Source organism: Tubulanus polymorphus, chromosome 4 (genome assembly GCF_964204645.1).
Source record: "Tubulanus polymorphus chromosome 4, tnTubPoly1.2, whole genome shotgun sequence".
Taxonomy (NCBI): domain Eukaryota; kingdom Metazoa; phylum Nemertea; class Palaeonemertea; order Tubulaniformes; family Tubulanidae; genus Tubulanus; species Tubulanus polymorphus.
Genome location: NC_134028.1, coordinates 19,080,940 through 19,106,214, shown reverse-complemented (window position 1 = coordinate 19,106,214; position 25,275 = coordinate 19,080,940). Strand labels below are relative to the sequence as shown.

The 25,275-nt window shown below is 38.3% G+C and overlaps 1 protein-coding gene across 11 annotated transcripts in view; it reads right to left on the bottom strand.

Moving 5' to 3' along the window:
• Nucleotides 1-25,275, bottom strand: part of LOC141904043 (tRNA-dihydrouridine(16/17) synthase [NAD(P)(+)]-like) — a 100,491-nt gene that overhangs the window by 6,333 nt on the left and 68,883 nt on the right. For 7 of the 11 annotated variants that reach the window (XM_074792486.1, XM_074792484.1, XM_074792485.1 and 4 more), the window contains 3 exons: nt 9,190-9,445; nt 7,712-7,871; nt 7,250-7,362 (listed from right to left, as the gene is read on the bottom strand). In XM_074792486.1, coding sequence (XP_074648587.1) covers nt 7,250-7,362; nt 7,712-7,871; nt 9,190-9,444 — 528 coding nt within the window. In that variant the 5' untranslated portion in view covers nt 9,445. Of the gene's footprint in view, nt 1-7,249; nt 7,363-7,711; nt 7,872-9,189; nt 9,457-25,275 lie in introns of all 11 variants that reach the window. The other 4 variants (XM_074792489.1, XM_074792488.1, XM_074792494.1 and 1 more) reach the window with 1 other exon arrangement.

Below are 25,275 nucleotides of genomic sequence, written 5' to 3'. Positions count from 1 at the left end.
AAGTGACAGCTCTGATACAGATACAGAGAGTGATAAAAGTTACATTCCAAGTGATGAAGAGGAGGAGGAGGAAAATGGGGTATTTCACGAAATGAAGTAGGTACACTCTACAAATATGATATAATACATTCTTTTTGAGGGCTAACAACTGATTTTGACTTTTTCCTTTGATTTACTTACAGAAGCGATGAAGATTTGCCTTATCAAAAGAGAAAGAAACACATAGTATTTGAATCCTCTCTGCTTCAACTTTTGGTTGTGTGTATCTTGTGTGGAGGGGAGAATGATTGTTATAAACAGGTTGGTGGAGAAGGTTGCATTTTTATCATTTCAACTGAAAAAAAAACAGCTACCGGTACATGATTTCTTTTTCCAGACTAAATGTACTTTCTTACGAGTTCGTACCAAGTGTACTTGTTGCGGCTTAACGAATGAATGGCAGAATCAACCCCTGATCAACCAAATTCAAGTACTAAACATCTTACTGAGTGCAAGCATTCTGTTTACTGGCTCCTGCCCAGAAAAGGCACTTCGCATATTTCGGTACATTATGATAAAATGCGAATTAAATGAAAATATTATTAAATTATACGTATTTCTTTAATCTATTGTATCTTTTCAGGTTTATAAATATACAGTGCCAAACTGTTAGGACGTTTTTCAACCATCAAGCTCGATTTCTTTATAAAGCAATTAATGAAACATGGACAAAATCGAAAGCGAAAATATTAGAAAACTTGAAAGGCAGTCAGCTGATACTAGGAGGGGATGCTTGATTTGTGAAATTATTTGTTCTCTTTCAGAGCAATGAAACTGGCAATAGTTACAATACGGACCTTGAGGGATTGAAACGATGTTGAAAGGACTTGGAGGGTTTCACTATGGAAGCTATTATAACCGATTGTCACCGCCAAGTTGCCAAATGGATTAGGGTATCCTGGAATATTCCCCATTATTTTGATTGCTGGCATGTAGTGAAAAGTGAATTTTTGGCAAATACTCTCCGTAAGCCATAAACTGTGGACTTATCAAGTGACTTTAATGAAAGTTGTAAATTTGAAAACTTTTTATCTATTTTCAGATTTGGCTAAGAAACTGGACGCCATCTCCAAATCATTTCCTATTGTGAAATTGTGGATGAAGAGCATTACATATCATCTCTACTGGTGTGCTCAATCATCATCGCCTGGTGATAAAGAAGAAATCAGGAGGAAATGGACTTCAACAAATGAACATATTCAAAATATCCACCAGAACTGTCGCCACAGTCCATTAGAAAAACCGAAGAAATGGTTGAGACCAGGTACACTTTATAACTAAAAAGAAAATTTGATATATTTTGGTATATTTTCCTTCGAAATGGTAATTAACTCTGTATACAGGAAGTGAAGCTTGCGAGAAAGTTGTAAACCTGTTGACCAAAAAGCTATTCGTTGGAGATGTAACAAACATGTCATCTCTTGGTCAGACTAGCGGCGTAGTGTTACCATAGTGTGGTTAATCGTTTTGCTCCTAAGATGTTAAAATTCTCAAACCAAGGAACGTGCAGTAGGTATGTTATCTTCTAGCCAATTTGTATCCATTGGTGCCAGTTCTTATATACATTTTGGAAATACATGTATTGTTGAGATAATAATACCGGTATATTGCAGGATCTATCTGGCAGCTCTCCATTATAATGAGAATGCAGGACTTCTCTGAGGAGAAGAATCTTGTTTCTTTCTGTGTGTTTTATTTTAATAAATACAGTAAAACTATCTAACCATTGCTTTCAATAATATTGAAGGGTGCGATATTATAGTTAATTTTACAACATACCTGTAACTCAATCATACTCTATATCTATACTCTATATCTGTTGGCTGCTAATTGTGTGCACTTATTTATTTATCCGTCCTGCTTCTTGGGCTTGATGTGATGAAAATATATTTCATAATTTTTTTCCACTCACACGCATTATATCAGCATAGTTCATATTGATGTAATTCTTCTTTAAATCCCGAATACATGTACCTATTGACCAATGCTTCGATGAGCTCATAACATATGTCGAAAGAAATGAGGACCTACAAGCTGTATCTAGGATAGAACAGGCACCACTCTGTGAATCCTATGAGAAGCCTGACAAACATGAAGCAGTGGTTGGATTACTTTCAAGATTTTAGTTAGAAAAAAATTTTAATATATGACTTTTAAGCAGATCTTTACAATTATTTTTGGCACGTCTAGGTTTTATTTCTTAAGTTTAGGCCATTGATGTCCCTTAAATTTAAAGTCCTCTTCTAAGCCAGGTGGTGGAAAATGTGCCCTTATACAAGACACAACACAAGGTAACACAACCCTACTGTCAAAATATGTACCCTAGCTAGATTTATTGTTTGTATTTAGTTTTGCTGCACCCTGTAAAGAAATATGGACAGTGCTGCCATCTATTTGATTATGTAGTTATGTAGTTTAGCTACACAATAAAAAGGCTCTCAAGGTTGTTTTATCACAATGGAAGCCAGTCTCTATTCCGTCATCATCCATCGAGATCCCCCGAAAATGGCAACAGGTTATGGGCCCAGGTCTCGAGCACCTGTATATGATGGTGATGAGCGCAAGTATGAGTTATGGGAAACCAAATTCTTAGGATATATAAGAATCCAGAAAATGCACGATGTGGTGACCGGAAGATCACAACTCGTGGGCGAGCAGCTCGTGAATAAGAAGGCTGAAGCATACGCCGAGCTCGTACAATGCCTCGATGATCGCTCGTTATCCCTAATTATGTGCGATGCAAAAGACAATGGTGAAAAAGGACTTTCAACTCTACGTGAACATTACCTATCAAAGGGTAAGCCTAAAATAATTAGTTTATACCATGAACTCTCTGAAGATGAGTGCCGATGAGAGCACGACTGATTATGTTTTAAGAGCTGAAACAGCTGCTGCGTTCCTTAAGTCTGCTGAAGAGAACATAAGCGATAGTTTACTAGTGGCAATGATCATTAAAGGTTTACCCGAAGAATTTAAGCCGTTTACAACGGTTATTAATCAAAAAGTTGTGATTTCTTTCGCAGAATTTAAAGTTGCGTTGAAAAACTTTGCCGAAATGAATAAAGCTCAATCACAATTGAGTGCATATGATGACAGCGTGTTACATGTAAATAATACTACAAACTACCACAGCAGTGCGAGGGGTAGGCCACAGAATCGTAGAGTTAAAAGTGGCTGTCAGGTTGAAAGTTATCGATGTCATAAACCAGGTCACATTGCGAAAGATTGTAAACAAAACAGACCACGGCGATGGTGCGAATACTGCAAGCGATACACATGATACTAATTTCTGTAGGAAACTACAATGAGGACAAGGTCACGATGCAGCTAAATTCGTATTCGGAAACAACAGCGATAAAAACTCGTTCATTTTTAGTGTGAACTCCGATAACAACAGCGGGTATACAATAAATTCTGGTAATAACAGTTTACTCGTGGATTGTGGTGCCACCACTCATATCCTGAACGACGAGACAAAATTTCTTTCATTCGATGATAACTTTAAACCAGCGGAACATTTCATCGAGCTAGCAGACGGAACTAGAAAGAACAATATAGAGCTTAAAAGGGGAAATGGGCAGGTTTCCCTGACCGACTCACACGCAAACACGCATAAAGTTATATTAGAAAGAACTCTGTTTATGCCCAAATTTAAACAAAATATTTTTTCGGTCCAGGCGGCAACTGGACAAGGTGCAAAGGTGAATTTTTATTCAGATTCTGGTAATCTTACTGCTAAAGATGGTACTTTTTTTAATTTCAGAAAACATGGTCGTCTGTATTTTATGTATAATACCATCTCCTGCGAAAAAGAAGCACATAGTTTATGTGAATGGCACTGTATTCATGGGCATTGTAATGTACCCGATATAATTAGGTTAGAGAAAGTGGTCAAAGGTATGAAAATTACAGGTCCTAAAAGAGATTTTAAATGTAAAGAATGTGTACTAGGAAAAATGCCTCAGTCTAGAAATCGTGCACCAAATGAAAGAGCAAAAGCCCCGTTTAACCTAATACATTGTGATTTGGCAGGGCCAATCAAACCAGTTGATGATAAAGGTTTCAATACGCCTTATGCTGTGTAGATGATTATTCTAATGTAGTGTCAGTGTATTTTATTAAGAAGAAAGCTGATGCTTTACATGCATTTAGAACCTTTTTAGCCGACATAGCCCCATATGGGAAGGTGAATATAGTTAAAAGTGTAAGGAGTGATGGTGGCGGGGAATTCATTTCCAAGGAATTTGAATCCTTGTTGATAGAAAAACAGATAAAAACATGAAAAGTCCGCACCTCACCTAAATGGCACGGCTGAGATGTCATGGAGGTCACTTTTCAAAATGGTGAGATGTCTCCTATTAGAGGCTAAATTACCATAACAACTGTGGACGTAGGCTGTTCTAACAGCAGCGTACATAACGAACAGGTGTTTTAACACTCGTCTGAAGAAAACTCCATATGAGGCGCTTCTTGGCAGGCAGCCAAACTTGAGCCACATGCACACTTTTGGTCGTACGTGTTACGCTTATACCCAAAACAAGTCAAAATTAGATGACAGTTGTGAACAAGGTATTTTTGTCGGGTACGACAGGACAAGTCCTGCCTATTTAGTGTATAAGCCTCATAACAATTGATAGAGGTCGCTAGTGAGCGCTTAATTTGCTGCTCCTGTCTGCTCTATCTAAACTCAAGTTTTCCTCCAGTAATATATCTAGTTCACTGCTGGACAATTGTATGAATATGTAACTATCAGTGGATTTCATCTTGGTGACAATTAGCACTGCTTGAATAAAATGGATATGGTGATTTTGACTGGATTTAAATTCTGGAAACTATTAAAGTTTATTCTGTGTGGACTACTATACATAGAGATAGACGATCATCCATGCACGGTTATGAATCAACCAAGTCAAGCTGGTATCGAAATGGACTATACAACTGTCAAGTCGCTCATCAATATCAAATCAGTCATGCACAGTGCACTCAGGGACAAACTTAGATCATTAAGCATATATAAACGACCATCAACCAGGCGAAACCACCATGGTGGAAAACGTCACTTGACCTTAGGGGCTACTAAACTGTAGGTCAGTCAGAAATAAAATTGACAACATCTGGGATAGCGTAATTGAAAATAACCTCGACATTCTCTGCCTGACTGAAACATGGTTAACAAATTCTGCTAAGGATGAATATTTCGTCAAAGCCCTTAACAGAGATGGATTTAAGATTCACAAGCTACCGCCTGCTGGGAACAAAGGTTATGGTGGTGTTGGTGTTCTCATCAAAGGCACATCCAGTTCAGTCAAAATACTCAAATCGGACTCAATTATAACCTTTGAAGTGATGCAGCTGCAGATTTGCCTGACTGAAAATCGGCTTAGATGTATCGTGATTTATCGACCACCACCTTCTCGTGCTAATAAACTGACCATTGCTAAATTCTTCGTTGAGTTGACTGAACTCCTGCAGTCTCTGTTGAGTACCACCGACGACATAGTTATAGTTGGCGATATAAACTTTCATTTGTACAAACCTGCATTGCCTGATTCAAAGCAGTTCTCCGACATTCTGGATACTTTTGCACTCTCTCAGCATTTGTCTAAACCGACACATTGAGCTGGTCATATTCTGGATGTGGTTATAACGAGAAGTGACGCCAATTTTCTTCGGTCGTTGAGTGTCGGTGAATTGGTATCCGATTACAACCTTGTGGTCTGTGGTCTACGGCAGCCTAAGCTGATATTAACTCATGCCACTCTACCTACCAGGAAGCTTCAGGACATTGACACTGATTCTTTCAAAGCACGCCTATCAGTCATAAATGATGGTATTTCCCAATTCACCGACGTCACTGATTGTCTCACATATTTCAATCTGGAGTTAGGCGCTGCTCTCGATCAACATGCTCCGGTTAAAATCAAGCGTGTAACCTTACGTTTGTCTCGACGAGGATCACGACAAAGTCCATGATGCAAAATGTGTGAAATGTAAGGCACAAAGTCCATGATGAAAATGTGCGGAGCGTAAATGGAAGAGTACTAGACTCACAGTTCACAAAGAATTGTTTCTAGCCGCCCGTAGGCACTTCTGAGTAGTAATGAAGCAGATGTTGAAAATTCAAATCCCAGTGAGGAAACTACTGTCGAAAAATCTGACGTAACAAATAGTAGTGATCAAAACACTGATCGTAAATATCCCAAAAGGGAAAGTCGCAAACCTTCCTATCTTCAAGACTATGTTTTAAGTGACAATGAAGATAATGATTATGTAAATGCCACTTCTTGTATGAATATTGATTATTGTTATTATATGTCTCATACTCCAGGTAATTTGTAGAGGCTACTTTCGAGTTATCAACAGTTCCAGAAGACCGTCAAGTAGTGGGGGGTCGCCGGGTATACGCAATCAAGAGTGATGCCAATGGGCAGAAACAATACAAGGCACGTTTTGTTGCGAAAGGTTACTTGCAAGTTGCTGGAATAGATTTTGGTGAGATGTTTTCCCAAACTGCACGTTTAACGTCAGTTAGAGTGCTCATACAGCTAGCTGTGCAACATGACTTGGTAGTCCACCAAATGGATGTTAAATCTGCGTACCCGAATGCCCCCATTGACAGGGAGTTGTATAAATGTTTGAATTTTAAGAAGTGTAAAGAGATTTGCTTAGTTGGTTTCAGACGCCCATTGGGCAGCGTCCTCAGACAGACGCAGTATAACCGGATATTGCTTTAGTTTAGCCCATGAGAGTGGGCCTGTATCATGGAAGAGTAGAAAACAGCAGACCGTCGCATTGTCGACGTGTGAAGCCGAATATATGGCGCTTGCTGCGGCTGTGCAGGAATCCAAATTTTTGACTCATCTTCTAAAAGATTTTAATTTTGGAGACGAAGTTAGTCCAACTTTATTGTATGGGGCCAATAATCCAGTACAACACCAGCGCTTGAAGCACATAGACATTCCTTACCATTTCATTAGGGATGAAGTACGTAGCGGTAAAGTTGTATTGAAGTATGTTACCTCAGAAGGAAATTTAGCGGATATTTTTTTCTAAACCAGTGAACAAAAGAAAGCTGACAAAATTTTTTGAATCTATCTGTTAATTTTTGTTTTAAAAATTTTTGCTCACTTCATAGATGTAACAAAGATAGTGTTGACCCACTTGTACCGAGAACTACATTAATAATGAAATTAAAAAGACATACACTAACCTGACATCCTGCAGACTCTAACATTTGAGCATATTTTACTGTCTTCTTTATATCATGAAATACTCTTATTTTACAAGTAATTGGAACATTTAACTGCTCATTGCATAGACTTACTAGAAAAGAAAATAATACAGGTACATGTCCAGAGTTGGCAACCAAGTTTTGGAGTCTGGTAATGAGAAAGGATGCAAATTCTATTAAAAGGACAATCTTAATAGTCCTTGATTAAATCTTTAGATAAAATATGGGTCTCAAGTGATATCTGGACATGGGTTCTTAAGGGAAGTGCAGCCACATGTCGCAGAGTACATGTCAATTCACCAACACCAATAAAACTACGTATATCGATCGCAAGGCTCAAAAACTCGGTCTTTGTCCTGCATTAACGGTCGTCATGCCCGTGTAGGTGTGTGCACTGGGATAATTTTAGGAGAGCATTGTAAGATAAATAGGATACTTTACTCATTTTATGAAGAAGCTCCCACTCGTCTTGCAGGAATACACCATAGTGACCTCTTTTAGCAATGGCTTGTGGACAGCCGAGATTTAGATCGACAGCTTCACAAAATGGCTCAGCTAACTTTGCTGCTTTTAGTAGGATTTCTGGTTCATTGGCACAAAACTGTAAATAAGTTTTGTAAATAAGATTTACAGATAATTCTGGTTAGAAATCGTTATAAAACCCCCTTTTAATCCATCAACGAATATTTGCCAACAAATGGACCAGCCGTATTACATCACCTCCAGCATACACCCATGCTAGCCTAAATAAAGCCAAAACATACTAAATTTCATTCCCTATACTGCCTGTGATGATTTCAGTATACATTTGTATACTAATCTAAGCATGGAGATATTTTTTTCATATAAGGGAATTGTCGAAAAATTGACTGACAGTTAAATTGAATGGAACTCTCATCCAGCACATTACATTTTCAATTATCTATTCAAAGGAGATGTTCAGTTTAGCGATGTACTTGTTGTGTAGCTGCCTGTTTAGATGTAAAACCTACATTGCATGTTGCTTTTTTCTCAGTAGGTAATCTTTATCATTCGCTGTACTGTCGATGTTACAATATTGAAACATCTAAAACTATTTGCTTTGTATAGTTTTTTGCGTTGGATTTGTTGTTCCAAGGATCATGTTTTTTGTTACGTTAACAAAATGGCCAAGAGAGATATTGAAAAAGTGAATCAGTCCCTCCTGTTGGATTATTGGATCCTAACCACATTATGAAGCAATCGTTGGTTGGAGTTACATCACAGTCATTGGAACTTAACTGTGACTGTGACATGTTTCTAAAGAAGTCTGATTTACCATAAGTCGAGACTTTTTGTGATCAACAAGGTTGTGCTTAGATGCCTACGCCAAGGCCATGTGATGAAACAATGTAGATGTTGCAGTGAAATAACTGTAAGAAGTCATCCAACTGTTTAGCACATTGACAACTGTAAGCCAGAGGCATTGAAGCCAAAAGGGAGTTGCGCTATCATGGCTATACATCTGTACAGTGATACAGCTCGAAAATCTAAGAGAGATGCAACTTCAATTTGCATGCCCAGCGAATAAGTGTGATTCAGATGCCCAGCGAATAAGTGTTTTCTTCAACTTAAGAATTTTCTAGTTGGAACAATTTTGGGACGAACTGCAATATGTGTATGTATGGATCACTGAAGAGAAGCTATTTTGACGACTAATTATTAATACTTAATACCTAATAAGCTATTTTAACCTAAAACTGGGCTAAAAATTGTTTGTCCAACATAGAGAACAATGAAACAGAGGTCAACGTTTCAGAAATATTTTAGATATGATTTTCATCCACCGGAAAGCTGGAAGATTTAGTAGAATCAGTGTAGTTGTTGCCTTGGGATTGAGAAGATAATTAAATACTACTGTTTCAGAGAAATAAAAACATCTAAGCATATCTAATACAAACCTGGACAATAAGTGGTCGGTCAGCTGAACAAGACATCATCGACTCCTTTCTGTAATGTTCATCTCTTATAAAAACCGAAGCATGAATCATCGGAGTGTAGCATAATTCAGCACCATATCTTTTACTTAATAATCTCCAAGCTAACTCACTCTGATCAACCATTGGAGCGACAACGTACTTTGCACCGCTCAAATCTGTCCGCCAAAAATCATAGCCCTTCTTTTTCAATCGCACCTGTTCCTGTGTTGAATTCATCCTAAAAGATAACTGTCATATTTCTATATACCAATGCATTGACAACTTCAACTGACAACAGGTTTAAATATACCCAATTTTGGAATCAAATAATGAAATAGGCCTATAACAAGCCTTGCTTGTTGCATTTCAACTAATTTTGCCATTGCTTTGACTAAAATACAAAAAGATATAGCATGGATGAAATGCCTGTAAAGTTTATTACAGGGTTGCAGTTGCATATAACAAGGAGCGTCACAACCAGGGGCGGGCACAGGAAAACCCTGTTAGCCTAACCGTGGTTAGTGGCTTATCTGTGGTTACGCTAACCAGCTAAAAATAAGAGGCCGCACGAAATCGTGGTTAGTGTGCCGGTTAGTCAAACTGTGGTCTAGTCTTGCATTTCAACTTATTCTTTCAAAAAGACTAGTCTTTATGATTTTTTGGTGGTGTGCATTGAGCTGGGACGGAATAATTGGCCAATATTTCTTTTAGGATGATGATAGGAAAGCCGTAACCATGAATGGAAGACTGTATAGGCACATGATCACCACATACTTTATGTCATCATCGAGAAGAAATTATGACAAACAGAGTATTGAATCGCATTGGTTCCAACAGGATAGAGCTTCTCCTCACACTGCAGAGAAGTCATTAACTTTGGTGCATGGTTGAGTTGGCGTACAAGTACTGAGTTGGAGATCTCCAGTGAACTGGCCAGTCTGCTCTCCCAATGCGAACACATTGGATTATTTTCTCTCTAAAGGACAGGGTTTACCGGAACACACCAAAAACTATTGAACAATTAAAGAGAAACATAATCATTGAGATAAGAAACATTAAGGTGGAAAAAATTGGAATGGAGGCAAAATGGCAATCACACTTAAACATTCTGTAAAAAGTTTAAATCAAGATATAAAAGGTAATGTTATATAAATTTGAAGACTTCATGTTTTGTTTAACCTTTGGTAGCAATTTGGTGCATCTGTGCCGATCAGGTGTGGAGATATTGAGTTTAAAAAAGTTGCATGACTTATGGTTAAGCCTGTTGAGACCAAGCTGCTTTTAGAGATAGTTAACCCTTCCGAGTGTTTTCCCGATGATCGGGAATATTTTTTCATCAAATGCTACTCCCGGCTCCCGATAACAATCTTGCCACAGAAGATGATAAAAAAGCTGATCGGATATGGAAACTCCGTCCGTGGTTAGAATCACAGTGGAAAAATTTTCTTTCGGTCAGTAATGATGATGAAAACCAAAGCATAGAAGAGATTATGGTCGCCTTCAAAGGAAGGTCAATTTGTAAGCAGTACATGCCAAAAAAAACGAAAAAATGGGGCTTTAAATTGTAGGGGCGCTGTAGTGCATCTGGTTTCCTCCACGATTTCGCTGTATACCAAGGCAAGGGCACTGGCATTGGTATCGATGATCTGCCACACTGTGGCCTTGGCGGTAATGTTGTCTTGCAGATGTGTCAGTCACTACCACCAAATATACCATACAAGGTCTTTGCAGACAATTATTTTTCCAACTTTGAAATGGCAGCTGAACTTGCTCGACGGGGTCTTCAGTACACAGGTACAATTCAGCAAACCGTGTGCACAATGCGCCGCTAAAATCCGAGAAAGATTTGAAAGTAATGGGACGTGGAGCCATTTCCGCTGTGTACGAGAAGACCAGAAACCTGTCTCTCGTGTGCTGGTTAGACAGCAAGGTCGTGAGGCTTATTTCCATATATGCTGGAAAAGACCCGGTCGAGCAGGTTCAGCGATATAACAAGTCCAGCAAAACTCATGTGTAGGTAAACCGTCCTGCCATAATCAAACTCTATAACCAGAGCATGGGTGGAGTAGATTTGCTTGACATGTTGTCATCTCTGTATAAGCGACAGTTGAAGAGTAAAAGATGGTATCTGTATATCTTTTACCACACTGTCACCTTGGCAGTTGTGAATTCTTGGTTTTTGTACAGGCGAGATTGTAACTTACTTGGCATAATGAAGACCATGCCCATGAAAGTATTCCAAGCCACCCTCACCCAGGCTCTGGTAAAGAAGGGTAAGCCATGCCGTGGTCGTCCAAATTAATTTATTACTACCAGTGATTTGGCCACGGGCTTCAAGCAGTTAGTTTAACAATACCTATTTTTCTTTACCAAATTAACCGTGTATTTACTAAGATAATCATTAGTGTACCGGGGAGTCGTAGGCCTAAACTACACACGCCGAAGAGATATAGCGGAGAAAAGCTGTTGTGTCGATGAGGTATCAAAATAGAAGAATATATTACTTTATTCGGCCGCGGGCCTCAACCTCTATATCAATATCAATACTCTATATTTCCTACAGTACATACCGATCATTGTCAAATGCACTAGGTATTTACTAAATACAAGTATATAACACATTCCTATCCGTATGATGGACTCACACTTGACATTCGGAGTTAGCATTCGCTGTGGGGGAAAGGAGATCGTTCGCTGTGTCGCTTGAAGTGTTTATCGAGTTTTACGCGACCTTAAGGCTTTAGGCCTACCGGCACTGAGCTTTACTGTCTCAAACAAACACAGTATAATTGTTGCTTTTATTAACGGACTCATTGGATTGAACTTCAAAACAAAATTTACGATATTTAGGATGGTTGTTATTCCATAGGCCTACGACCAATCTGTCCGGATGTTAGGCCTACGCATATACATAGGCCTACATACCCTAGTAGCCTCTACGAGGTAAAAGCTAAGTTCACTGTAAAGGAGCAATCTGATTATTAAAATGCATGTTAATTAGTGATTAACTGGTTCTGACTTGCAACGATCAATCACAATTATCAATTTTATTGGCAAAAATGAAGATTTTTTTGAAAATTTCGCCTGAACAGACAACTTTATAAGCCAGACTTTTCATTTGAGTTTTTTCATCATAAATGAAACTGGTATTTCATTAATTCCTAATGACTTAGGCCGGGCGTAGGTCGGCCTTGCGACGGCTAGTGACTCACTGCGACGCAATTCACTGCGACCGCCAGCGACGATTGTGTCGCAACGACTCATTGACCTACACTCCCTTGTGACGGGTTGCGACCTACGTGCTCTTGCGACCGGCAGAAACTAGTCGCACACAGTCGCTGACAATCGTATCACAAGCAACTTGCACCGAAACTTGCAATGCAACGCGAGGATTGCATCGCGTCACAAGGCTGACCTACGTCCAGCTTTTAGTTACTGCGGAGCCCTAGAAATATCTTTTTTCTCGTTCAAAAGGCCTTTCGCTTGAAAATCTTTCGTCGGAACAAAATTTATTTCGTTCGAACCAATAATATTCTGTTCGATTGAACCAATTTGAAAAAATCGTTAGAACAAAGTTGAACAAACTTTTTTTGTCCAAACGAAAGGTTTTTCGTTCGAACAATCGTTCGATCGAACAGAATCGTTTTAATTTGAACAGAATTTTCTTGTCAGAACATTAAGTTTTTCGTTCGAACAAGTATATTGTAAGAAGTTTTTTCTCCGAACCAAAAGTATTAAGTATTTCGTTCAATCGAACAGAATTGTTTACATTCAAACATTCGTTCTAAAAAATTGTTTTCGCTCAACCAAATTTTTTTGCCGGGACAAACAGTTTTTCATTTCAACAATAACATAGCTTTTTATTCGAACACATTTTTTGTCAAAATGAAGAAAAGTTTTGGTTCAAACAAAAAGCGTATTGTTCGATCAAAGAATTATTTTCATTCAAACAAGATTTTCTTGTCGGAACATTAAGTTTTTTGGTCGAACAGTGTGTTAAGGTCGTTTTGGAAATTTACTCGGTCTGATATGTTTTGGATTACTGTGTATGTCATTTGCCAGGACATTAAACAGAAGACTACTTAGGATACTACCTTGCATGACTCCACTAGTTAGACCGACTTATTCCAAGATGAGGCGTTCCGTTGATTTCGGCTACAGGTTTTCGTTCAGAGATAACTGCTGAGCCATTTGGGCGACCTATCATTGATACTGTTTCCTAATAGCCTGTTAAGTAATGGCTGATGTTGTGCCTTATCAAATGCTTATTTTCACATCACCAATGTTTACGTATATGACGTTACCTTTACTTAAATTACAGGTTTACTGGTGCTTTCTTGTCACTTTGAATGTGACGGGACATCACTGAGCAGAAACAGACATTATCACTGTCCTATTTGTAACGACTCAGTGACGCGAAAAGAAAAATTCATCAGCCACATCGAAAAATATGAAAATGTTGCAGCATCAGAGTCCTCAACATCCCGTGTCGACATCCAACCAGAGACTGCAGCCGTATCTTCAGCATCCCATGCGATGGCTCCCGTTGTTGTTGACATCCAACCAGAGATTGCAGCCATATCTCGTACTCATGGACGCACCGATAATGTTACTTGTGAAATATGTGGCACTGTGATACGCTATAAACGTAATTTGAAAGCGCATATTGCAACACATTCGAAATAATAAACAACGCGCGTCGTCACGAAGGTGTTTGTGTTGATACTAAACAAGGACTATTCATGGTTAGAAAAAATTTGCATGGCCCCTGATATCCGCTCCATGTACTATATCGCACAGCACCGCCTGCACAAATTGAATGGGAGGAAAATTCTTGTTCAGAGTTTATGTTGGCAACAGTTCGCGCAGGTAATTCGACATTCATCTGCGACCATACAAAGAGTACTAATTATGCCATAAAACCTGGCTCCATAGCTCTTAACGAAAGATATCTCAGCGAACTTGTAAATAGAAAGATCATAAGTGAAAATTCGAAAAAACGAAGCCCAAAAAATCTACCAATCAGCAAACATGGATGGTGTGCCTTTACTATCAGTAATGAAAACCAGTGAGCGCTTTACGCATATGTCGATATATATATATCACATCCTGGGCTCATTTTGGGCGCTGTATTGTTACATTTGACTTATTATCGTCTCAACTTAACTGTCGCTGTACAACGTGCCAGAGAGGATGTATACACAAGCCATTGCAAAATGGTTCCTCCGGCAATCCAAAATCGCATTTTCAGACAACGAACCTGCTACAGAGCCCTGTCCTGCGACCGAAAGTGTTACCTGTCCTGCGACCGAAAGTGTTACTCAGCACAATAATACGTATCCACCTAATGGTGAAGCTCTTCAACAGTTGATCGCATTTCTCAAAACCAATAAGAAAATTCCGAAAACTCTACCAATCACTCCGCCGACGAGAAGTACAAAGGTGATAAAACCAAAAGAGTTGAAATGTCAATGCGGCAGTGATTTAGTCAATGTGCTATTCACAACTAAAGGGAAAATTATAGATCTCCTTAAAGTACATACAGGTAAATACTTATGTTTGACTTGACTTCTCGCTTTGTTTGACTTATCACCGAATATTTTTCATCTGTGCTCAATATCATTCTTAATTCTTTAGACGTTGCAGTTTACGTACATAAATGTATTGCGTGCAATCGTTGGTTTCGATACCAAGAATATGACGAAGGGCTTCACAATTTTGATGACAGTTGTTTCTTTACAATATGGCTATGTCTATGGATCAGAGCTCAAGTTACTCGTAAGTTACTCGATCAAACTTTAGTAAAGAATCACATGAATAGTGTTTAGAAATGTGTCTAAAAGTTCAATTTGTTTTACAGTCGCACACGGCAGTTGGACAAGTTACTGCTTCTCTTGAATACTTCACCAAAACGAAGATTGTGAAGCAGCAAGTTCTCAAAGCGTACATGCATTTTGAAAGTTTGTCGGATCATTCCTATGATTTTACCTGTGTCTTATGCGGTATACATCCTGCCATACTATCATTCGACACATCTCGAATGGTGAAGCATTTATTACCATTTGTGCTTTTCGCACAAATGGTAATACAACAGTTTACTTAATTTGTTAGGAATTTCCATATTTTTGTAGACAATTAATTAAGAGTTAATGTTTTAATTTGTTTCAGCAAATGATCTACCAAAGCCTCAAAATCCTTCCGATCTGATTGATATGGACGCATTTTTGGAAGAATTGAAGATGAATGCTTAGCAAATGGTTTCGTGTAAGGTAAAAAATATCTTTAACCTAAATACAAATATTTTCGATCTCATATTTAAAAATGTTACAATGATATTGGTATATCTGTATGCAGGTCGTGAGAGATCGACGTATAACGTAGAAGCAAGCTACGATAATTGGGCGCCATGGCTAGGAAAAAGCCGTGGCGACAATTGTGCATTTAACACCGAGCACAAAAAAATCCCAGATGAAGAATCAGTGTCGTCATGCGAATCCCTTGATGAATGCACATTGACTGCGAAGCATATTTTGGAGTACATGTACGATAAAGAGGTAAGCAAACGCATCCATATTTTCGTTTTATTAAGTTATTGTTCATTTATCTTCATCTTTTCATTCTATTTTCCATTTTAGTTCCCACTGAAGGAAATTAAGAAAGTATGCACAAGTATTGGGTTATCATCGATAGGGTCTAAACTTGATAATATCAAAAGATTGCAGCAGCATATTTTTGGAAAGCAAGAAATGGTGAAAAAATTCGTTAAGCTGTGGGGATCCTCTGGTAAGAAATATTAAATGCCGCAAAAACATAGCATCCATACTTGGAGGAGTCACCGCAAGTCACCAGTTATATGTGTTAAAAGTAATTGTTTATCTCACAGGTGGTTGGTAAGCGGCAAGTTGTCCACATCGAGTTGTGTACGGACTTAAATTCCTATTAAGGGGTGAAAGTGTAAGGGACCATGTCGACGTGATATTATCGATGAAACACCAACCGACAATGGTCGTGTGTGACATGGCACATAAACTGGCCAAACATGGGAATAAAAGAAAGGGTAACATAAATGAAGAAATCCCACACTTCGAATTTGAAATTATACGATCAAATTTATTATTACGAAACCACGTTTCGGCTGTTGACTAACAGCCATCATCAGGTGGAATGATGATGGCTGTTAGTCAACAGATGAGGGCTGATGATGGCTGCATTCCACCTGATGATGGCTGTTAGTCAACATAAAGGCAGGGATGAACTTTTTAAGGTCGGTACCAATTTGATGTCCTCTATGAGGGATCACCTTAACGAATTGGTTGGTCAGATAGTCAAAGATATTAATACAATCAAAGATCTCATTCCAGTAACTATAACTAAAGCCGAGATAACCAAGTCGAAACGCCCAAAGAGAGCTTTGGCCCCATTTATGGGGAAGTTTATGAAAAACCTCTTTGGCTTAGCAACCGATGAGGATCTCGCAAAGCTTTCAAGGACATCACTGACGTGGAGAATATGGCAAAGTTAAATACGAAGCAAATAAAAACAATTTCAGACGACCTGATTTCGTATATGTCTTCTGCGGATGCTCGCATAGCCAACATTGTCGCTGGGGTAAAGAATAATTCTAGTAATATGGACCAGTTGGCAAAAGATGTTGCGGCTAATTTTCAAAACCAAGGATATTTCAATAGATTAATTTTACTAGTTATCAAGCAATTAATGCTTGACTATCAATCCATGATCGATTAAACACGAACAACGCAACAATGGATTTTAGGAACTCAGACTCTTTCAGAGGGCTATCTACCCATGAAGTTTGTATCCCCGAAAGATTTAAAAAGGGTCTTGCAACACGTGCGAAAAGAGTTACAGGCCAAGTTTGTTGATTTCACCATCCAGCATAACGAGCTAGGGTTTTATCAGGTACAGGATATTGTTTTCACGAAAACAAATAATAATTTATTACCATCAATATTCCTTTATCCTCGACCAACGCCTTCTTCAGCTTATACAACGTGATGGTTTTTCCCATGCAATTCCTCGTCGACTCGCAGTACGTTGTTAACTGGGTTACCTGATTATTTTGGTATAACTGACGATGGCCAGTTTTATACTGAGCTATTGTCCAAATTCTATTCTTCATGCTCAGGCAAATATTTGAAATCTTCCTCCACTGCGATGTCGATGAAGTCGCAAAATATTCTCAGTTGCGCATTAGCAATTTCTAGGGACGAGTCTAAGTTGGTATCGCAATTGTGTGATATCAGGTACGAGCCGACGCTGCGTAGTTCGGGGGTGTAGTGCAGGTTAAAGACAGTTTATACTTGATGTCGGGAAAGCCAGCGACATGGGATTTGACCTGTCCAGGGAAACCAGTCCAGGCAATTAAAAGTTGTCTGTTTTGTTTGTTATCAGTGCCGTGCAAGTGCCGATTAACATCTAACACTTTTGAACTTAGCCCACAAATTTCGGCTTGTGCGGGTGATGTGGCACCTGTTAAATATTATAGCATGAATCTCCCAGTAGTATCGCAAATTTATAACCAGGAACAGCTGGACAATATTTTTGGGAGAACTACAGTTACAGATCCCATAAAAACGGAACTCCCTCATTTTAAGTTAAACATGGCTAACTGGTCGGGTCTAGTTGATAATGATAAAAAGTTTTCTTTGGATTTTAAAAGGATGGTCACCCTCTAGTGCCCACTGTTGTGATATTACAACAGTATTTTGGGCACCTGGCCCATGGTCCTAATCTTCGTTGAAAAATATTAATTTTTCTGTTAAATGACCTCTAAAACCCGTAGTTGTAATATAACAACCGTATAGTGGCGCCGGTTAACGGTAGTAGCATGAACTAACCAGGAAGTGTGAGCTGGAATTTTTCACGAGCTGGTCACAGAAATTTGGACTTTTGAAGACTGGAATTTACCAAGATAGTGGTATGTATCATAGTTTTATACCAGTTAATATTGAAATTAAATGTATAAAGAACGTTAAGAACGTATTCACAGTAAAAAATTATGCATGACTTGTATGTGAGGGGAGGGCTAAAATCGGTGTTTGTAATATTACAACAACAGGCATTTGAGGAAATTTCAAGTTCAATTCAATCAAATTTTTGGAATTGGATTTTAATATTTGTAAAGCATTGATTGGTAAATTAAACTATAGTAGTCCATGGTATCATTATTTCAGATAGCAAATACATCAATGAGCCTTGGAAAAAATACATCAACTTGGAAAATTGACGGCGATATTGTAAAAAAAAATCTATTTATTTCAACATGTCTGGTAACACCGAGATTCATTATATTTTTCAGGATGATTATGTCTAGAAGAAGTAAATATAAATCTGTACTTGATGTCCTAGAAGCCCTTGATGATGGTAATGATAGTGAGTCGAGTGAGTTAGATGAGGAAAGTGATGATGAATATGGGCCAGAGGTGGGTTTGACACATGATCATTCAGATAGTGCTGACGACGGCGATGATGATGGGTTCGATACCTCAGATGATGAGCCCTTGGGTAATCTAGTTCCTCAACCTGGTACCAGTACCCAATCAAAAACCAGTACTTCATATCGCTGGCGCAAAGGTGCAAGTCTTCAGCTGACTGATACAACGTTCACGGATAACAATTTGACACCATCATCAGAATCTGTCGAGACACCATATGAATATTTCAGTCGGTTTATACCTCGAAACATGCTTGAGGTTGTAGTGCAGTTTTCGAATGTATATAGTATCCAGAAGAATGGAACTGTAGTTAATTTGACAACCAAAGAACTTGAGCAAGTTTCAGGCATGTATTTACTGATGGGCCTGGTCAAAATGCCATCTGTCAGAATGTATTGGGAACAGGAGACTCGTTTTGGACCAGTTGCAGATGTAATGGCACGTCGAATTTTGCATTATGTTGACAATGAAACTGCAACTGATCAACAGAAAAAGGATAAAGCATGGAAAATTCGCAACTGGTTGGACGCATTACGACATAATTGTCTAAAAGTGAAAACGGAAGAACATAATTCCGTTGATGAAATTATGGTGGCCTTCAAGGGGAAATATTACTCCATACGCCAATACATAAAGAACAAGCCACATAAGTGGGGCATAAAGATTTGGGCCAGAACTGGCATATCTGGTATTCTCTATAACTTCGATATATATCAGGGTGGTCGTGGCACACGTTCAGCGCTTGGCGTCGGTGGTGATGTGGTGACTGTAAATCACTACCACAACATAAGAATTACTAAGTTTTCGCCGATAACTATTTTACTGGTTTGGGGCTCATTGTTGCATTGCGTTCAATGGGTATACATTTCATTGGTACAATTCGAAAAAACAGATAACCTAATTGCCCACTGCTGTCAGAAAAAGAGGTCTTGAAAAAAGGCAGGGGCTCCTATGATGAGGCTGTGGAGACAAATTCTCAGGTGGTGGCTGTGAGGTGGGCTGATAATAAGGCTGTTACATTGGTGTCATCATATATCAGGGTTGAGCCTGTTGATGAGGTGAAACGTTGGGATTAAAGCAAAAAAGACTTTGCTATGGTGAAGCGTCCGAACATTGTGAAGATGTACAATGCCTATATGGGTGGCGTAGATCTTCTGGATAGTTGTACATCACTTTACAAATTTAGAATCAAATCGAGAAGATGGTACTTGTACCTATTTTGGCATTCCGTCATGGTAGCAGCAGTCAACGCCTGGCTGCTCTATCGTAGAGACTGTCGTCTTCTTGGCTAGTTCGAAAGAAGTGATGAATAACAGGGGATTTCAAGCAAAAATTGCTAATGCTCTAATCTGGAAAAATGCGCAAAGAAAAAGTGGTAGGCCACTGGCTGATGAAAAATCCCCCAAACCAGTGAAATTGGTTCGTTCGCCCTGTTACCGATGTTCAGAAAGATGGATTTGGCCACTGGCCAACAAGGCTCGAAAAAAGAGGACGGTGCATTCTGTGTAAAAAAGGCTGTGAGAAATGTAATATGCGATTGTGTTTTAGCGGTGACAGGAACTGTTTCATGTGTAATCTACTATCAGAATGTTTTGGTGAATACAGTCAACCCCTGATATACTGTACGCAAGTTGGTATGTTGGTATCTTGACTGTACGCAAGTTGGTATGATAGAAATGATAAACTGGCATTGAATCTTATGTTTTACAGTTTGTATGTTCCAATATAGTGTCAACTTAGCATTTATAATAAATATTGAGGTTTGATTTCTCTGGTATTAGCCTAACAGAAAGTTAAAAAAAATAATTTTATTTCATTTTTGTGAACCTCAATGCCCGCTGTTGCAATATTACAATATTGCCAAAAAGGGGGGCCAAAGATTTTTTTTTTACATTTGGCTACAATTTTGTGGTTTTTGGGTCCAGATCCATCAATTTAATACCTCAAATATTTTTTTATCAGTTTAAAACTAGGTCTGGGCACTAGAGGGGTAAATCATACCGCTATTTATGCATCGAAGGCGGATACCTTGGCTGCGAAGTCAGACGAGTCTCGCGATGACTTTGAATGGACCATTTCCGATACGCCAGGTCTCCTAAATATTGTAGCCATTGCTCTGTCTTCGGCTAGCATGCTATTGTGTCTATTTATCTTCATTAAAACAAGGAAGGTTTTGGGGATGATGGCAGTTGCGACTTCACTGCCTCTAGAGAAGGCGTTTACCGTCGTCTCGAATAAATCGTATGAACTAATGCTAGATTCCCTTGAAAAGGGTATCAACAAAACGGTTTTGGTTAAAGTTGTAACTGAACGGTTTGACCTTGCAGATATTCCCATGTTGGAAGTCATATTTGTTTTGGTTTCCTTTTTGGTTGTACGGGTATTGATCATGGATATCGTTTGTTTGATTTGTGCGATCCTGAAATGTTGCTCTCCGTGGAGTAGTATTGAGCGATCTGAATTACATTGTGTTATTTATCTAGAAATTTGTAATGTTAACGAGTCGGTTATACCGTTGGGCGATTGGCCATTGGCGACAATGTCTATATATGTATCATTTTGATAATTAGACACTGATATGAAATGGATTAAAAGATAATAAATAGATATATTAATTATAGTATGAGGCATATTAAAATGAAGAGGCGTAATGAGTACTCAATTTCGATTGTATGTTTGCAATAAGTGTATGACAGGCCTGCGTATTTGAACTTAAGTGAATAACTTATAGTGGGATATGAAATATTATATGTTGAATGTTGTATTTATCTATGCGAGGGTTTAGGCTGCATAAGAGCTCTTGCGGTGCAGAAGTGTTTTGAGAGGCTGGGTGCAGATGACCAGTTCGGCCTTCACGTAATGTGCTAGTACCATATTTTCCGGTGTACAAGTCGACCCGGTGTATAAGTCGAGGTCAAATTTTCAGTTTAAAAAGTTGTGCTAGGGCTATAGTCGGTGTATAAGTCGAGTCGCTTCTTCATAAGTTTACATATGTCACATTGAAAACAGTGCCGATGTCATTCTCATAGTAGTTGAGAGTCTTTACCACTAATTGCATTATTAAATCATTGGGATCTGTTGTTTCTAATATTAAATTACCGGATTAGTGCTCATTGTTTGTATCCACGTGTTGAATGTATAGAGTATACGTTGAATGCCGCGTGCCTGTAGTCTATTATTAGACTGACTGCGTATTGATTATTGGCACGCTGCCACAGCATCGCGGCTTATATAAACACTGTACAATGAATATACGCGGTTTTCTTTCTCTTTTGATTTTTAACATTAGTTAATTTTGAAACATTTCCAAACTATTTTTATCAACATCCTAAATTCTAATTGGTATATGAGTGTAGCCTAACATAAATTAATATTCCATTTCATCATGGCGACCTTGAACTCTAAACGTCGTCAGTTTAAAACGATATCGAAAGTGTAGCCGGTGTGTAAGTCGACCTACGTTTTATGGACATGATTTTTGGTCTCAAAAACTCGACTTATACACCGGAAAATACGGTAACCTCTTACGTGACTCTGATGTAGGCTGCCTTTAGATTGATTTATGTGTGTACAGAAATTGTAATGTAATTATTGTAATTAAATAATATTGATGTTTAAGGATGTAAGTGTGTGAAATGAAAATAACTTTAGGATGAAAAGAACGGTTGCTTTATGTTGAAATTTGATGACTTATAAAATATGTAAAGAAAAAAAAAATAAACATTGTTCTGGATGTATTTAATGTCTTGGTAGTTTGCTGTTTTTATCTATCTTTGTATTATGTTACTTGTATTATTATGTATTGTGGACATGGATTGTGGAACAATCATTATCATTTCATGCTAGTGTTTTAGTGTTGGTGTTGTTATATTGACTAAATAGGTTTTTCCTGTCTAATATCTTTGAGGACCTTATGTCACGGTTCAACCTGCTTGACATGCGTTTATGTACTTTTTTCACGATTTCGGTCCCTGGGGACAGGGCCTTTGCGGAAGGGGGTATATGTGACAGCGGTATTATTGATTTATGTTATTGATTTTCAAAGCAGTTCGATTCATAAATAGAACTGCTGCTGCAAAAGATAACTCAAACTTTTTGACATAAATGATTCGATAATTAAGAAGTGAACTATATATACTAGTTGTTTTGGACGGTAGAGGGAGACTGCTGTAACCATCTAGATCATTGAGATCAGTTCGCTGAATAAAGTACCACTGAAGACCGGAACTCTGCGTGCAGTGACTTTTTTTTTTCTTGGCTGTTTGTGGTATTTTCACTCACTCAAGCGAAATTCAAAGATCCCGTTGGTGACAGAAGCATTGAAGGATGAGATGAATTCTCTGAATAGTAACCATTAGCCATAGTACTGGAAGTCGTACCCCTGTGGGTGGAAAATGGGTGTACTCAATTAGAGAGAACCCAAATGGCACTTCTATGTAAAAGGTCAAATATGAAGCAAAACGTCAAGTCAATTCAAAGGGATTGTCTACGAGGAAATTTTTGCTCCAACCAAAAAATTGACTTCAGTACAATCTGTCATGCAATTAGCAGCTTACTATAATCTTAAGTTACACCAGATGGATGCAAAAACTGTGTACTTAAAAGCACCTATCGATCATGGAATATACATGGAACAACTGGAAGGATTCCAAGAATCAGGACCAGATGGTCAAAAGCAAGTGTTAATTAAATAAGTCACTTAATGGCTTAAAACAAAGAAATTGGAATGTTGTACTGGTAGACCCATGTGTTTACACAAAGAAAGTTCGTGACAAAATTATCATAATTATTGATTTGGGTTGACGATTAACTGATCGCAGCAAGGGATGATATATGTTCATATGAAACAAAGCAATGCTCAAAGATAAATTCAATCTGAAAGATCTCAAGATGAAAGAGCATTATCATTGTTTTTGGGCATCGACTTTGAGCAATCAGACTGTGTTGTAAAAATGGGTCAAACGAAATATATCTCGAAAACACAAATCAAGGGCCACTCCATGTGAGCAGAAATTAGACTTCCACAATGAAAAGTCCCAGAATTTGATCCCACAAAATATCGGGAAGCAGTCGGAAGTCTAATCTATGCAATGACTTGTAGGCGTCTGAACTTATCCTGGATTGTCACAAAATTGTCCCAACATTTATCGAACCCGACTGAATAACATTGGATTGCTGTAAAACAATGTTCTTAGATATCTCAAGGGCACTATAGATTTTGAATTGTGTTATAGAAAATGTGACAAAGATTTAAAACTAATAGGTTACTGTGACGCAAGTTGGCACAGGAAAAGGGCAACCGGATATTTCTTTAGTTTGGCTAAAAATGGTCCACCTATTTCGTCGAAATTGAAGAAACAGCAAACGTTTGCTCTTTCGACCTGTGAGTCAGAATATAAAGGTGTTAGCTAGTGCATTTCATGAATGCCTTTACTTGACGCAATTGTTGAATGAAATTGATATTTGTAAGCCTTGTGAGTACGGTCCAGCTCTGATATGACGATAATCAAGGGACCATAGCATTGTCAAAAAAAACCCTGTAAACCATCAAAGGTCTAAACACATTGATGTAAGATATCATTTCATTGGAGGTGAAGTGAACATTGGAAAGGTCCAACAAGAATACTGTAGCACAGATAAAAGGATTGCTGATATTTGCACAAAGCCAGCAATTCAGCACAGGCTTGAAAAATGCGAAGGTTACATTTTTGGTAGAATTGAAAATGTTATTTGAAATTTATTTGTTGCGAAAGTGTTATCGAATGAAACAAATTACTGTAAATTGGCGATTCACTTTTTCGATGAAAGATATGTTATATTATAGGATGTGGTGTACCATTCATCATGTTTAACTAGAAATGTTATTTTCAATTAGCGATAGTGTAGATTGGTTTTGGTTTTGGCTTATTTGTAAGAGATCATTTTTTGAAGAAATTATCAAAACATTTGAAATAAACTATTAGCTTTAAGAGCCAGGTATTTAGAAAACTGTGAAATTATAGCAGTGTGTATTCACAGCGACACGAGAGGCCAAGTCAACCAAAAATAAGCATCATAATGGGCGTTCAATCTCTCTCTCTCTCTCTGATGACAGCGCTCTTAAGAATAAAAAGACAGCTTTTTACGAAGGTCTGTATTTAAATTCATAGCCATTCCAAGTTTGATGTGAAAAATACCGCATAAGCTTTTATGTATGATTAATTTGTTCTAGCTAAAAGGTGTTGTGCACTGTATACGTCGAACCCCCTAGAAAAGCAATACCTGGGCCAGTTAATCATCACATTCGGAAAGTACGATGGAAAATCATTCAAGTGGTTACTCGAAAACGATGTGGGTTATACTAAATAGTGAGTACGCGTACCGCCGAAATCTCCGAAATCAATGATGGGTGGCTGAAAGATTCTCTGGCCAAATATGTGGATTACTTCCCACCAGTGTCATCGCACTTAGAAAAGAATGTAGATTATTGTCTCTACGGGCAGGGAAAATTCAAATTCAAAGAAATGTGGGAATGGTACCAGCAACATCTTATATTCGAAGCCGACCCACAAATTGGATCTGATCATGATCGGTCCAAGGCCCAGGCAGCTTACAGATCAGTTAAACCATGGAT